General features: G+C 34.7%; 1 protein-coding gene across 11 annotated transcripts in view; it reads right to left on the bottom strand.

Moving 5' to 3' along the window:
• Positions 1–17,072, bottom strand: part of Camta (Calmodulin-binding transcription activator) — a 1,741,786-nt gene that overhangs the window by 242,832 nt on the left and 1,481,882 nt on the right. For all 11 annotated transcript variants that reach the window (XM_069821663.1, XM_069821692.1, XM_069821654.1 and 8 more), the window contains one exon: positions 14,924–15,059. In XM_069821663.1, the coding sequence (XP_069677764.1) occupies positions 14,924–15,059 (136 nt within the window). The remainder of the gene's footprint in view (positions 1–14,923; positions 15,060–17,072) is intronic.

Genomic DNA, 17,072 nt, shown 5'->3' with positions numbered 1-17,072 from the left:
GTAATCTCCAGTTCTTTCTTTATTGATGTATTTTGTCGAGTACAGGTTTGACCTTCACAACCATGTAAGTGTTGTTATTATTATTATTATTATTATTATTATTATCATTATTATTATTATTATTACCATTACTATTATTATTATTATTATTATTATTATTATTATTATTATTATTATTATTATTATTCTGATCATCATCAATGTGTTATTAAAATATAAATGCGAAGACAATATACAGAGTATAAGGGATGTAAGTGCCATTATTTTATCAAATGACTGTTCATGTCATAAGGAAGAAAAAATGTCCTCGCACTCGTTTTCTAATTGCAATTTTTAACTAATTATTAACGTTTACAATATTAAGCGTTTGGCAATGTTGCTGGATGGGGAGGAGGGAATTTACAAACACACAGTACAGCTAAAGCGGATACAGACATACCGGTACAAAACGCATGTTCTGTTCTAATGTAGGAGCGGACCGTTGTTTACATAAAACGAACAGCAAATACAAACTTTCAACCTCATTAATAGAACTTGACGGTAAATTTCCGTTTTATATAACAATATTGGCAATATTGGTCCATTTTTATTGTACGTCTAAAAATAAACAATAATGGTTTACTGCACGAAATCACAGGAACTTTTTTTTTAATAATGCAACATTTTAGTCTCTCCCGCTTCCATAAAGAAGTACCATTTTTTAAGAAATTTCTGTTTGTATGATTTTTCGAAACGAGGGAAGAGACTCCTAGTTTCTAATAATCGTTGAGAAACCGCTACAAAAGTTCGCCGATTAGGTAACCTTCATTGCGGAAAACATTAACGGTACATCTTCTTGCCACACTTTAATTACGACGACTTTCTCCATAAATTAAGAACACATGATATCCATAAACTGTGAATGACATTGTAAGTTGTTTATCGAATACCTGTACCGAACTGTCATCCGCTCTGCAGTAGACCTATGGACAGGGAGCTTGAACTCAGCTGACTCGTACTTACGTCTGTGCAGAGTACTGCCTGCTGAACACGTTGCCACGTCTCTCACGCCAGAATATTAACAAATTTAAGCAAGCAATTTTATTTAATTTCACGAAAACGTAATAGAACACACAAATATGTAATTAAACTGATATTAACTCTTTGCCAGATATACCTACTGATGTAATTGTTTTCGTAATTTTACTAACAATATAAGCAGTATAACGAGAATAAAATAAGAGAAGAAATATTTTTTCTGGGAAAACTATCAAGTTTTGATCTTATATTGTACGGACATTTTTTTATCATGTAGACCGCCCTCGACGACTGTGAAAAGGACGGCACTTATACCCCTTACACCCTGTAAGTATTATTATTATTATTATTATTATTATTATTATTATTATTATTATTATTCTGATCATCATTATCATGTGTTATTGAAATAGAAATGCGAAGACAATATACATATTACATTTAATGTGCATTTTGTAAGTTGCAATGAAGTTCGTATAACAACATACAGAACTGCAAATTCCTTTATAAAGAATTTACAAGAAAATGACGTCAACATTTTATCAGTTACAGTTGTAAAGTATGAGACTAAACCACAGGCACACGCATATAACCATGCTTATATGGATTAACGAGAGTAACCCTGCAGGATTTAGACGGGGAGAGACACGAAGGTGAAAGACAAACAGACTCTGACAGAAAAGAGATGGGGAGAGAGAGGGAGAACGTAGCAGAGAGCGGCGCGGAATTATTTCGCAGATAGGCAGAGGGTTTAAAACCCGTTTTCAACGTTGTTTACCCACGCCAGTCGTCATAGAAACGTTATTAATTACTAAAAAAAGAAAGAAGACAGAGACAGCGAGGGTATCAACGTCAGCACAAGATGAGCTAACCAAGAGCTCGTTTTGCCTCTATTTCACAGACGGATAAATAAAATCTCTCATTTCTCAGACGAGAGAAAGAAGGAAGGACCGCTCTTTTCATACATAAGATGATGTAGATAAATATAAACTTTCACGGAAGAAGTGGAAGGTATTTTCAGGCTTTCATATATTTAAACTTGACTTTGTTAAGACGACGAGAGTTTGTTTTGAAAATTACGTCGCTTCGAGATATTTGCAAATACGAATAAAACTGCAGCAAGCTTCAAAACTTTTCCAATCTGTTGCCTCTATTCTCCTCGGATTCATAGATATCATTTTAAAGATTAATCAAAATATTCTCGACTACCATACCAATAGTCTTCAAAACCAGAAGAAGAGTTTAAATAGAAAGAATAAGTTTCATCTTGAGAGGGATTAAACATTGCTACATGTTTCTCATAGCCCAATAGATAAAATAACAGTTTTCATAAGCTACCATTCATTATTATATGCCATAGTGCTACAATATATACAGAGCATTCGTTCTGGTAAATAATAATAATAATAATAATAATAATAATAATAATAATAATGTTATGCCCCAGGGCTAAAGAGCGCCCTGTAGCATGATTTCCTTGCAGTATTAAATTTTAAACAGGAACAGTGTCAGCGGAATAATGGTTAAGACGCGCAATGCAATCCCAGCTTGCGAAGTAAATAGATGCTTAGCCAGTGTTATAGAGTTTATCGCGCTTGTGGTAAATCATTGGCTACGATAAAAGTATTCTTACGCCACAAATCATTGCTGGACTAATCGCATTGGTACAGTAGAACAAAGCATGCATTTTAATTGGTTAAATTATATCACGCATTGTTCGAACTATTTTCTTACGCGTAGCCTCATTACAGCGATTTATCACTATATTGCATTGAATCGGATTCATTATAATAGATGTTTGATTAAGACGACATCTGCAAGCACGTGAAATCAAAAGGGGTTTTAAGCCCATCTCACCTGGTGGATGGCGTGGTTGGTACCCCGGGCGGGAAACCGATAACGAAACATAAAAAGTGTTGGTGAGGAGATTCTGGAGTTAGTTGAGACTTACGAAGAGTGTTAATCGAGTCTTCTTGGTGAAGAAGCAGAAGGTAGCGTTATGGCGTCAGCGTTAGCCCATGAAATATCTTGTAAGTAACTTTCATGTACATTTTGTAAATTCATAATAAATCAAATAGAGTTTTCATTTGTAATCAATTCAGACTAAGTTTAGTAACCATGTAGTTATCCTATAGTATCCTGAGAGCTCCAGCTCTTCCAGTAAAATCGTTTCCATTGTTGAGTAAAATGGTGGTGTCAGAAATCCTGATAAGTATGAGCAGAAGTCGAACGTAGTAGCCATCCGGTTAGCAAGTAGGCCTAATGCGACCTAAGTGGAGGTCGCACAACAATAATAATAATAATAATACTATTAATACTTTATTTCCAGATAAGAGATACACATTTTTTATACCAAAACAATCTAGCACACCAGAAAAAGTTACATACTCGTGATCAGGGGGCATTCCACATAATGTTAAGACATTATATTAAATAACAGAGTAAAGGTAAAAAAAATAATAATAATAATAATAAAGAAGAAGAAGAAACAGATATCACAATAATTGAACTTCAAATTTTCTCTGTTAACAGCAATGGGAACCTTTCGCGTGTAGTAGCAGAATTCACCACCAGAGCGCACCAGGGGCCAACCCGGTCCTACATAACGCGCTAATGTGCTTCTACTTCGTTGTTAGTTATTACATGACATTGCTGGAAGTTTATTTCCGAATACAACTTTACGTTCTCTATTAATTTATGCAAAAGTGTGAGTAATGGAGTTTAACTCAATTGAAAAATGAATTATGCCGAAGGAAAGCGAAAATTCATGGCAAGAAAGCAGATCTTGTACAGAGGTATGTTCCTAGACCTAAAGTTTTATAGTATTACATTTACGTTATTATTAAATTAGGGATGGATTGAATTTAAATTCAGTGAAAATATTTCCTATTTAAAGTCTGATATGTAGGCCTAACACTTTGTAAAAATTCTTGTTTCAGGCTGAAAGATTACGATGTAACCTTCAACCAACGTGACATCATTCCTAGTGAAGATGATAGGCCTACGTTCGAAATGGATTCGCCACATCCTTCTTTGTATCAGGATATTAATAATGATTTACTTCCTGCCATATCGGACGACTGCATTAAGGTTTATTTGCAGCTGTGTGAAAAACGAGACTGTGATATGGGGATGAAAATGTATAATGAAAAATATTTATTGTGTTTTCGTATGGTATCAGTGAATACGTTTTCTTTTATAAAAAACAGAGTTTCATTCTCATATAAAAGTAAATAGTTTATAATGTTGATGTGAAAGTGAAAGTCTCTTTAATTGACGAATGTGAATGTGAATGTGCAGCAGAAATAGGACCAAGTGCGCATTGCAAGTATGTATGCACAGTATTATGTTATCAATGTTATCACAAAAACAAGAACAATGAAAACACAAGAAACATGTACCAGTAAGCTTCAGGCATTTCACAAAGTGAAAAAGTTCAAGGGTTCACTAATGAAAGCGTCATGTTTGAATATAAGTGAGACAAGCACTTCAAAATTATTTTCTCAGTTTGACCCCAGACCACATAACCTACGTTCCTCTGAGTCCTACTCCAGTTACTTTAGGAACTTATCCATTAACTTTTCTGCTAATTTTCCAACTATATTTCCTCCTCCTACATTGCAGCTTTATTCCCCAGCAAATCTAAGAGCATTTTATAACGACCATGACTACTGTCAGTCACCTGAAAAATTATTTTTCCTTTCACATAAGCTGATCGACCTGAGTGCAGATGAAGCAAGGAAAATAGAAGAGGCAACAAGAGGTCAGATATCTAATCATTGAACATCGATCAGTGAGAATATCAAGTACAACATTTAAGAGAATTTGTCATCTAACTGAGAAAACAAACTTGTCGAACCTTTTGCAAACCATGACAAATTGGTCAGAAATGTTTTCAAAGCCCACAGAGCACGGCAAAAAATATGAATCTGTGGCTGTCAGAGAATTTGAAGACAGATTTGCAATTGTAACATCTCTCTGTGGGTTGTTCATCAGCAGTTCACATCCATTCATTTGTGCTTCGCCTGACTGGGTGATAAGTGAAGAAGAAATATTAGAAATTAAATGTCCGTATTCCGCTCAGGACAGTGTAATATCCCCCAGTGGACTTTTTATATCTTTGCGATGTGAGTGGATAGTATGTGGTGAAAAGAACTCATCAGTATTTTTATCAGATGCAGGGACAGTTATTTTGCAGTGACAGAAAAGTATGCAGATTAGTTGTGTATACATTCAAGGATTTTAAAGTAATTCATATATATATATATATATATATATATATATATATATATATATATGATCCTTTTATTCATAATAATGGTTAAGAAACTGTGCAATTTTTATGAAATGCATTTCAAAGAATTTTTACTCACAAAATTCTTATATAAGGAATGAATAATTTCCTCACTGTACAATATTTGTTAAGGGGAGTCTGTACTGCCTATCCCAGCAATGTAAATTTCATCTAATTTAGGTGTACTTTTCTCAGGACTTACATAAGATATACATTAAACATTTTTAGGGGTTATTCTTCAAGTATTATTGTATGTAACAGGCTAAAATTACGGTCTTTATCTTTTATTACTCTGCTTTTCATTGCTGGGATGACAGACAGTACAGACTCCCCTTAACTTACTGGCATTTTTATTTTATTCCATTCAGTAATACTCTCACTTTTAAAACATTTGCATTCAACATATAATTGAATATAGTATTAAACATGGAATATAAAATACTCAAATATAAAACAATATCACTACCAAACCTATATATTATATCATGCATGTGTAATTACTGCAAATAGTGAAAATACCACTATAGTCAAAATTAGCATTAGTATTGCTACTAGTATTAGTATTCAAGTCAGATGTTAAAATAATTATAAGTAATTCAGAAACTTCATTCAGTCAATAGACTTCACAATATCGGATACAATATAAACAAAGCAGACGCCATGTTGTCGGACCTGGACCGGGTTAGCCCCTGCTGCCATCTGTCGGGACACGATGACAAAAAGTTCCCATTTTCTAATTGATTTATTGAAATAAGGAGCATTAACAAATTGTATGTTTGGGAAATTAGGTATTATCTACTGATTTTATTTCTTTTGGTTTGATTTTATTAAGACTATGAATTTGTGTATTGATGATTATAGCAAGAGAATCTATTTTTCGTTATAATTATTATAGTAACTTTTTTGTTGTTTTGATTTATTAATATTTAATTGTTTTACTGAAATTTTTATTAAATTATTATTTGTTGGTAATTATGATGGAATTAGTAATTTATATATTTATATTTATGAATTTTATTATACACTAGAGGTCAATGCTTCAGTTTTTTTCTGTTCCGTGGTTTTTAATGTTTATTTTAAGCGTTATGTTATAAAGCCTTGGACCGAAGTTGCTACTGTGATTATATGCTACAGTTGTAGTACATTTAGGAACTGTCAAGCATATGTTGTCTGATCTTTTGGTTTTATATTTATGTGAATATAAATTAAATACGTTTCGGTTTTTATGTACGAAATACAGTAATACATTGTTATAAATTTGATGGAAGTCAAATATTTTAAATTCTAAATATAGGAGCTCTGAAGGATAGTCAAGAGGTTTATTAAGGCATATGTTTACTATTATTTTCTGTAGCAGTCGGTTTTTTATTGTTATAAATTGAGCGTGACTGCTAAGGAAACAGTGTGTACATTTTCCAAGCGAAACAACGCTGAAAATTAGGGTGTTCATAGTATAGATGATAGTTGCACATGTTCTTTATTCTGTTACTGGTAAATGTTGATTTATCCTTAAACAGAATGTACAGAATCAATCGGTACATTAGCAATGACCCATTGACAGAATCCCAACCGCATGACATCATCTCCTACATGACCATTAATGACTAATCTCATACTGCAGAAGCTATAACATAATGTAAATAATGTAGGCCTAACGAAGATAGGTGAAAGACAAGTTTTAATTAAGGATAATGAAATAAATATGAATCATTTTAAATGCTACAGTCATTGAAAGTACAATGTTGGCAAACAAAGGAACAAATACTGGGGAGGTGACAAAACTAGGAAGGTGATAAAAAGCAAATTCAAGGGAGATTATGGAAATTTTCGGATAAGCAGCCATGATTGGTTGAAACACGTCGTTCCGTACCGTTTTATTGTTCAAAAGTAGTATGGCGGAATAATAGTGTAATATAGTCTTTAAAATAAAACTAGACTCTCACATTATGGGCCTCCTTTAGGAAAGGTTAAGCCACCGCAGAGATATCACAAGACAAGGAACCAACCCCCAATCCCGTGAGATAGAGGCAAATCTTCGTCCACGCCAGGAATCTAACTATGGTCCATTTGGTTCGTTGGGAAGAACATACGGTCATTGTCATAGCGAAGAACTCTTCTACTCCGTGGTTAAATACAGTAAGTACAATATATTATCGTAGAATTCCTATGTAACGCCGTGCTTCCTCGGCAACTTCTCCGGCACTGTTGTAAAGCGTGAAATCTAATCCAAATGCTAAAGGAGGATTTTGTATAAACGGATTATTATGTGTGAGAATATGATCGTACACATTAGAGATGTTCCAAATTAACTGCCGCTCTCGCTCGCTGTGTTCGTTACTTTTGTCTTTCGAGTCTCGTTTCGTCATTCTCTTGGGCTTCGAGTCTCGCTCATCATTCTCGAAATGGCATTTGTTTGGCGTGGAAAGATTTCGTAACTTTGAATAACATACATCATTGAAATAAATACTATTATAAATGTTTAAATGAGACAAAAAGACAAAACAGAACAGTATCTTAGTTATCAAAATGTTCTGGTTCTATTATATGATATTAGCCTACCTATGGTTATATAAATAGAAAAAAAAAACAATTCTAAAATAAATTTGCATTTCTAAGGAATATAAAACATAACGTCAACGTCTTTTTACTTGAGATTGCATACTTGATCAGAAATATATGAAAACAAAATTCCTAGCCTCTTAATAAGGGCTGGTAATTAAATAAAGACTGGGGGACGGATTATTATACACTGAAATGTAGACAGAATATTTGGCCATTAATAGTAAAAGTGGTGATAATAGTGTTACAGATGATGAAATTGAAATTAAACAAGTTAACCAGGCAAAATATCTAGGTACAGTTATAACTAAAGCAGAAGGTATTGGCGAAGAGGAAAAAAAAAAATCCGAATTGAACAAAGTAAAAAAATTATAACATGTTTAAATTCTATATGGTGGGATAAACATCTTTGGAATGATACCAAAAAATATATTTGCAAAATGTTAGTTGAATCTGTATTAAACTACGGCAGTGAAATATGGGTAACGAATGCATATTATAGAAAAAGAATTTTGGCCCCAGAAATGGATTATTTGAGACGAAGTGCTAGAGTCTCCCGCTTGGACCACATAAAAAATGAAGAAATTAGGCATAGAATGGATGCTGAAGAGACAGTGTTAAATAGAATAGAAAATAAGAGGGTTTGGTCATCTGACGAGAATGGGTGAATATAGATGGCCTAAACAAATTTACCAGTGGAAACCTCCAGAAAGAAGAGGAAGACGTAGATCAAAAAGAACTTGGGACAACGAAGTAATGGAGGTCATGCACAAGAGGGGGTTGAGGACTGAAAACGCACAAGACAGAAGGATTTGAAGGACTGGCAAAGGAAGACGGTAGTAGCTGTAGAGATGACGATTAAAATAGGTTACTTGATTGTTTATATATATATATATATATATATATATATATATATATATATATATATATAACAGTTGCCAAAGTAGATAAGTTCAGTCAGGTGTAAACCACTGTGGCGATTCAAGGCTGCTTGATGTTCGGGACTTCGGGAGTGATCAATGTCGACGTCTCGAAACACTCGCAAGCAGTCTTTACATCAACGACGCCAGGTATAGAATATTGTCGTGCGGGTTTTCGGCTTTGCGGGCGCTGTTAGTCTTGCTTTCTCGATCGTTTTTCATCTCTAATGTATACATGCATTTTTCAACATGTTATTATAAAAAAAAACAAAGATAGAAATCCACCTCGTGTTCAGGAAGGACCACGTCTTAAGATAGCTAAGTAGAGAATAGAGAGTAAAGAATTCTCTTGTAGTCGCGTTCTTGCGCACAAACGGAACGATCGCTTTCCGATAACGGTAATAAAGTAGAAATAAACACCTTTTTCTCAAACTTTAATTTTAGATTGCTGCAGTCGTTCTAAAAAACAAAAGTATAGAAAAACAGAATACGTTATCTTATTTGTCTCAGCGATGTTGAGCACGTTTTTGAAACTTAAATAGAATCATGATTTGCATTCTTCTCATGGTGACTTCATAAACTGCAAACGATTGCTGCAGTCGTTCTTAAAAACAAAAGTATAGAAAAACAGAATACGTTATCTTATTTTTCTCAGCAGTGTTAAGCACGTTTTTGAAACTTAAATAGAATCATGATTTGCATTCTTCTTACGGTGACTTCATAAACTGCAAACAAAACTAGAGTAATAAAGTATGTTATAGGTCAACATTCCATTAAAACTACAGCTTTTGTTCGTGGTAATTCGGTACAATTATAGCCGCGAATATACTCGTGCTACTTAGATATGTTGAAAAGGTGAATAAAGAGACGTAATAGCAAAAATCCAGAAGAAAAATGGACTGAGTTATGCAACAACAGACCAACCAGCAATTTTATAAATGGTGTCATCGGCAGGCAAATATTTGAAACTGTCTTTAAAAAGTAGGCCTACTTGAATACATGGTTTATTATTTTTCAGTCCACACTGAATTTCAGTTCTTGCTCTCTTGTTTTTCCTCCATTTTGTATTCTGCAACAACACACCAACACACAGTTTTATATTGCAAAAATTATATCACATTTATTATAATGGTAAATAATGTCCTGTTTAGTAATGAAATTATTTTCTTTCACGCTGAGAGTCAGTTGAATTTGAATAAAACTGGTACTACGAGTTTACAATTAATTCCAACTAAATACCTAAATATCAGGTTCATTTCATAAATAATGCACAGGTTGGCAAAACTGTAAGTTCACCACAAACTCCATTCAAAGCACTGTGGAAATTTGGATTTATATGTCACGTAAAGATTCGATCTTTGATCTTCAATCGTCGCAGTACCCGAGATACGTGTAGGCTCCATTTCTAGCTCTCGTTACCTAACCACAGAGTATACTATGGGCGAAACGAACACACGTCCCTTCTTCCTCAATCCTTCAGCTGTAACTGATGTAATTTCATTGGTGTTGTGTCATCCACTTCAAAGTTCTGAAAATCTGTACATTATTTATGAAATGACTCTTGTATCTCTAAAAAGCGATTTTGTTTGTTGGTCTGTTATTACAAACCTCTGTCCAAATGTATGGTGTTAGTTTTCCAAAAAGAAACTATTCAAAAGATTGTTAAGAAGTGCGAAAAGGGGGATATTTCTAAACTGCACAAAATTAACAAGGAAGAAAAGATATTTACGATGGAGGGAGTATATTTGAACACCTCCAATACTTCAGAAGATATCGAAAATAATATTGGAATATTCCAGTAATGTATAATAACATTTTGAGGATTCTTTAATAAAATAGCTCTGAAGCAAACGGTACTTTGCTATGTTAGCTACGCCAATGTAAGTACCAGCTACCAGGCTGGCAATTAGTTAACGATTCAGCAGCAGATTTCGTTATAATTATATTAATTATCATTATATTCAGGGCCAATACGAACTCTGCGAAAAACTCGGACGGATGATAAGTCTCGTATGGAGGACAATTTTTTGTCACACAACTCATTTTCTCTGACGAGTCGCTTAGAAATGTTTTTGAAATATTGAACATGTTGAGTTTTAGCACACGATACAGTACCAGACAGTTTACTTCTGGTCCCATAGCTCATTAGTTGGAAAAGGTGAATGTCGATTATTACCTCAGTTCATTCATTAATCATTCATTCATTCATTCATTCATTCATTCTAGTGTTCAAACGCCAAAAGTTAGTATCCAATGTGTGTACACCTGTATATGTTCATACTTACTCATTTTGTAATTAAGAACAGGTTTTTCAAGATTATATATCCAAGTATATGACGTACACATTTATATCCCACGCTTGCTTACCAATACTTGGTATTGGAAAAAAAAACAGTAACAAAAAGCTTCTGGATATTAATCTCTCTTTCGGCAGAAAGCGCTGAAAAATTGTGAATGCCCAGCTATTGTTTTCCTTCCATTAGTTGTATTTGATATATGCATAAAATTGCAAATTTAAGCTTATCAACGAAATTTATAACCCGCAGTTCCGTTTCCAGAGGAATGATAACAATCACTTTTTTCTTTGGTGATAAATCCTGTTAATGACATACATATAAAAGTTACATTCATCGTACCACTAATGCCCGCGCATTATTCAATCTGGAAAGAAAATCCTTCAAAATTATTTATATACATTTAGGGTCCCTTCAGACCAGGCCACTTCTAGTGGCGCGTTAATGGCGCTGCTAAATTTTTGTAGATAATTTTTCACTCTTTCAATAAACATAGACGTAGAAGGAGATACTTTTGGTAAATTTGCTCATACGGAGAAAGAATAGACATAAAAAGAGAAGAGTTTGAGTCTATCCATTGTTTTGGAAAGGCTGAATCGAGGAATATTCCATACCTTGTTTGATTATTTACATCAGAACAATAATAGTAAATTATGCAACGAGCCTATAATGGTAGTAATTAAGACGCGAGTATGTTTGTTTATGAAACGAGCGCAAGCGAGTTTCACAATTTTCATACGAGCGTCTTAATTACCATTATAGGCAAGTTTCATACGACTTTTTATGTTCCACCATATTTCTAACTTGAAATTATTCATACGTATTCATGTTATGGTTATGTAAGTGAGGAGCGGAACTGACCTTCTAAATTGTGAGATATGCGCAGACACGAAAGTATTGATTTTTTCCGAGGAACGAATGTCATTGACCTTGATATAATTTAGAGAATAACATGAACATTAGTCTTGATACAACCTGGGAATTGATTTAGAATTGAAAAACGAGATGACAAATTGAATTTATTTGAATATTATTTACAACTAACGCTTTTTATTATAGTAACAGAACATAACCTTCTGCGACAGTATTGGATTTCCAGCCTCCGTGACTTTTCGCTAGTTGTCTTTCGATTGCATATCCGAGAATAATCGATACTTGCGCTTTTATAATGCTACAATGGTGATTTCGCATTGGCTGAACAACTGAACTATAATGAACAAGTGTACTTTAATGAGGTGCATTAAAGGGCTACTACCAGATGAATAATTACTACATTTCGGCATGGTCGAGCATAAAAATATTAACTTAAAATTAGGCAAATGAGGAACGATATGGCATAAAACATATTTTGTCTACTTCTTAAGAATTCAGAATTAAATATAATAGGCACCAAACATCAAACCAATCATAGCACGTACGAGTAATTCAACCAATATGCTAGAAATAGGTGTCTGTAGTGCAATGGCAAAGTCAAAGGCCGAGGTATAATTGAACCCAGGTTCAATTATCCTGAGATCAGCTAATTTTTCGTCTCTTTGTTAATATTTTATTTAGTACATTATTTTAGGAAAAGACCAACTTTCTTCTGGAAGTGGAACAGGCCAGGAGGCCTAATCCAAGACTGTTATTGATGATGATGACATTATTTTAGATGCGTTATTTTATTTTAACGGGAAATAAAGGGGATTTTACTACATTATTCGTAATTCGCACTACTCCAGCAATTTAGTAGGCTAGTCTAGTTTTTTTCACTTGGTTATATAACAACGCTGTATCAACTACGAGGTTATTTAGCGTCGATGATATTGGCGGTAGCGAAATGGTACTTGGCGAGATGAGGCCGAGGATTCGCCATAGATTACCTGGTAATCTTACGGTTGGGGAAAACCTCGGGAAAAACCCAACCAGCCAAGCGGAGATCGAACCCGCGCCCGAGCGCAACTCAGACCGGCAGGCAAGCGCCTTAACCGACCGAGCCACGCCGGTGGCTTTAGTAGTCTATATTATTATTACTATTATTATTATTATTATTATTATTATTATTATTATTATTATTATTATTATTATCGTCATTCTATATTATTATGTCGTGACATTTTTTTTTCTAATTAAGCCTGTACACCGTCAGGAATTGGTGGCCCTGGTCCAACAGTCGTGCTTTAGCAGCGCCACTGGTTTGCCACTAAAAGTGGCCTAGTCTGAAGGAACACTAACTCATTTTTATCCTATTTTCATTCAAAAAGAGGACCATCTGATCTGTATATACAGAGTGGAATTGATATAACTGTGCAGATTGAAGGAGGCAATGGAATAAATTAAAATAAATTTGTAATTGTGTGCATGGTTACATAAAAGATTAGGAGGAAAGTCTGTGTAGTTTGGCAACAGTGCATCGCCGGTTCACGTACCAAAGCACATATGCACAGGGTCTGAAAATGAGGGTTCCATCCATTACTCACTCAAATAAAAATGCCAGACTTTCTAAGAGCAGGAAATAAAGATACGTGTTAATCCTTTTATTTAATTTGCAAGAGGGACGTCATTTTGACCACCTTCTGTGAATAAAGGTAAGCTTAATCTAGTCACATTACTTCTTACAAGGAGAGGACACGCTCTGTATATCACCGAATTAAATCAGATTTTGTGACATGAAAGTACAAGACACACTGTTTAAAGTCATACCTGGTATGGGTGGCCAATGACCCCTCGTTTTGGAAATATTGGCAATTGTTTATGACATACTTTCGTTAGGTGCCTAATAGGGAAGCATTAGACTGTATAACGGCGTAACTCATGTGGTTGGATGCTGAGTTGTCATCCAGGCAACTCGAGTTCGAAACCTAATGCCTTCTCTTATTTTAAAGCTTGATATTATTATTATTATTATTATTATTATTATTATTATTATTATCATTATTATTATTATTATTATTATTATTTTAATTCGCTTTCAGTTGTCAGTTCCTATATTCAAAGCCATGTTGAAATATGCGTGGTATGCATAAAAAATGATAAATGAACGAGAAGTGTTTGTGAATGTGAAGGATATCTGTTTCGCAGCAGAAGTGCGGAAAAATGTGTGTGACTGTGGACAACCTTCTTTCATTTGCTGTGCATGGTGCAGGAAATATGTATGTTTTGTGTGTTTTTATGACATCATAATGAATCGGGTACAAATGAAATGGAATAGCTGCTACACAAATAGAACAAACACCAGTGACACATCTTACCTTCCTACGTGAGCAGTATTTCATTGTTTAGCCTTTACAATACAATGTTAGTTAATTAGTAATTTGTTTAAAACATGATGAAGCATTCAATACATTGAGAAATATGATATTGGTATGTAAATAGATAACTGTGATCACAATATTAATCATTATTAAAAGAAAAAAATATAGGATCAGTTAAGATTCGAACTCAGGTTGCCCGAATAACAACTCAGCATCCAACCATATGGGCTACGCTTTTACACAGTCTAATGCTTCCCTATTGAGCACCTAACGAATGTATGTCACAAACAATAGCCAATATTTCCAAAACGAGGGGTCATTGGCCACCCATACCAGGTATGACTTTAAACAGTACCTCATGTACTTTCATCTCACACAATCTTATTTAATTCTGTGATACACAGAGCGTGTCCTGTCCTTGTTAGTTTACGCATAAATCAGGGGAGACAAGCCGGGCCATGACGCGGCAACTGTGCTAGGCGTATGCGGTAGAAGTGCCGTGGAAGGTGTGGGCAGGCGTTTGCGTTCTACGTGATAAACCTTGTATAATAACACGGATTTACTTTATGTTCTTCTGAAGAAAAGAGATAATATGATATTACTCACCTCGGTGCCCTGAACCTTAAGCTTCATGTGGTCTTCCCGCGTGGTCTTTCCGTCCTTCCGCTTCTTCCAGCAGTAGCCATCTCGGCGGTACCGCACCTTCTTTCGGCTGTACAGCAACATCGAGCCACTCTTTGGTCTGTAAACGTAACAGGAAGATAATTAAAAACAAGAATATTAAGCATATTGTATTATTGGTTTTTGTAGATTATTAATAGAGACAGGTATGATATGAAGAAAATGTTAACAAAATATTAAATTTAATTTGAGAAAATATGATAGGAGAAACTCGGCTAATTCCGCAGTACGGGTAATTCCACAATAGTGCATATATGATTTTACCGCGGCTTTACAACAGCGTCAACGTAAGTTTTGAGAGGTTGTCAACAGGAGGCATGTTCTCTGCAGTGGTATAAAAAAATCAAGGATATTGGTCGACACCTCTGTCGGCAATACAGTGAAACATCGAAAGTTGGCCGTTTTTCCTGCAGGAATGGTTTATAATATTACATTTTACATCTTGTCTCTCACATTATCAGTTTTATTGTACCGTATATATATTTAAAGAACGAGGCATGTAAAAGCAAGCAAGGATTCTTATACGTCTAATCATTGAGATTCATAATGATGGGTGATCACACGCTAGTATTGGAATTAAATTGCAAAAGTGTTGCAAATCAGCTTTCCTCGAGCAGCTCGATAAGTATGACTTGAGAATTTGGACAACTTCTGTTAACAGCGCCACCTTAACTGTCAGTATTATTGATCTATGACAAAAACTATTGGTGTGTTTGAACTGTTGCTGACGTATAATCACAGCTGGAAATAGACGAACAATTAGGAAGAGCTCACTGTAGTCCTCCCGCCGCTTATGTACCCTCATATGTCACAAAAGCACATTAATTGTCGTTAACTAGAATTAGTAACCTGTTATTAAGTATGATTACTCCTTATTAAGATATGACATCTCTTGATTTCCCTCCACATCAACTACTATGACATATTTGGTGGAAGGAACGAAGATAAATCTTTCATTAGCCTACATTAATGAAATAGGTAGCCTATGAGCGACTGACGGTGTTTTATTTTCATGAAATAGCCGTTCTAGCACTTAATGTCTTTCAGATATCTCGAACATTACGAAACATGCACCCTTTATTTATTGTGAAATATTACATCTTGAATAAGCACTTTTACAACAAATTCTGATACCGATAAATATAATTAATGTAGTAGTATAGTTAACTTACATTTTGGATTTAAAATTAATTAATTAATTAAATAAGTCAGCACCATTCCATCAAGGAACTCTCAGATACATGAGGATAAAAGGGTGTTGTTATATATTTTAAATATCCCTACATGGCAATTACTCTGTATAATATATTTAATATGTTCACCCATACATTCTATTCTACACTTTAAACTCAAAATGTATATCTCTAAAACGTAGTTGTTAATGCCTTTTAATTACTCTAAGCAGATGCATTATTTCATTAATAAATCATTCTTAAGAAGATATGTTTTGTTCTTGACGATACCAACTGTAATACTTGAATGAATGAATGAATGAATGAATGAATGAATGAATGAATGAATGAATGAATGAATGAATGAGTCGATGGGTGAATGGATCGATAGATCATTGATTGACTGTAGTGACAGAAGAAGAATTATCAATTAAATAGTAGGCCTACACGATAATAATCATGTCCTTGCAAGGGCTATTGTTTCTTTTAGTAGGTTATTTTACGACGCTTTATCAACATCTTAGGTCATTTAGCGTCTGAATGAGATGAAGGTGATATTGCCGGTGAAATGAGTCCGGGGTCCAGCACCGAAAGTTACCCAGCATTTGCTTATATTGGGTTGAGGGAAAACCTCAGAAAAAAACCTCAACCAGGTAACTTGCTTCGACCGGGAATCGAACCCGGGCCACCTGGTTTCGCGGCCAGAGGCGCTAGGTGTTACTCCATAGGTGTGGACCGCAAGGGCTCTTGTAACTTCTGCATGCCTCAATGTGGTCTGCCTTTGCCGTCCACCCATAAAGAGTGAGAAACAACTCGAATATCCGTTAAACCGAAACTGAGACACCCGCGAAACGGAAGAGCTTTGCATACTGACTACAGCGCCAGGCGGTCAATAGCAATAT

Source organism: Periplaneta americana, chromosome 1 (assembly GCF_040183065.1).
Source record: "Periplaneta americana isolate PAMFEO1 chromosome 1, P.americana_PAMFEO1_priV1, whole genome shotgun sequence".
NCBI lineage: Eukaryota > Metazoa > Arthropoda > Insecta > Blattodea > Blattidae > Periplaneta > Periplaneta americana.
Note: the sequence above shows the minus strand (reverse complement) of the source record. Positions and strands in the feature narration are given on the sequence as shown.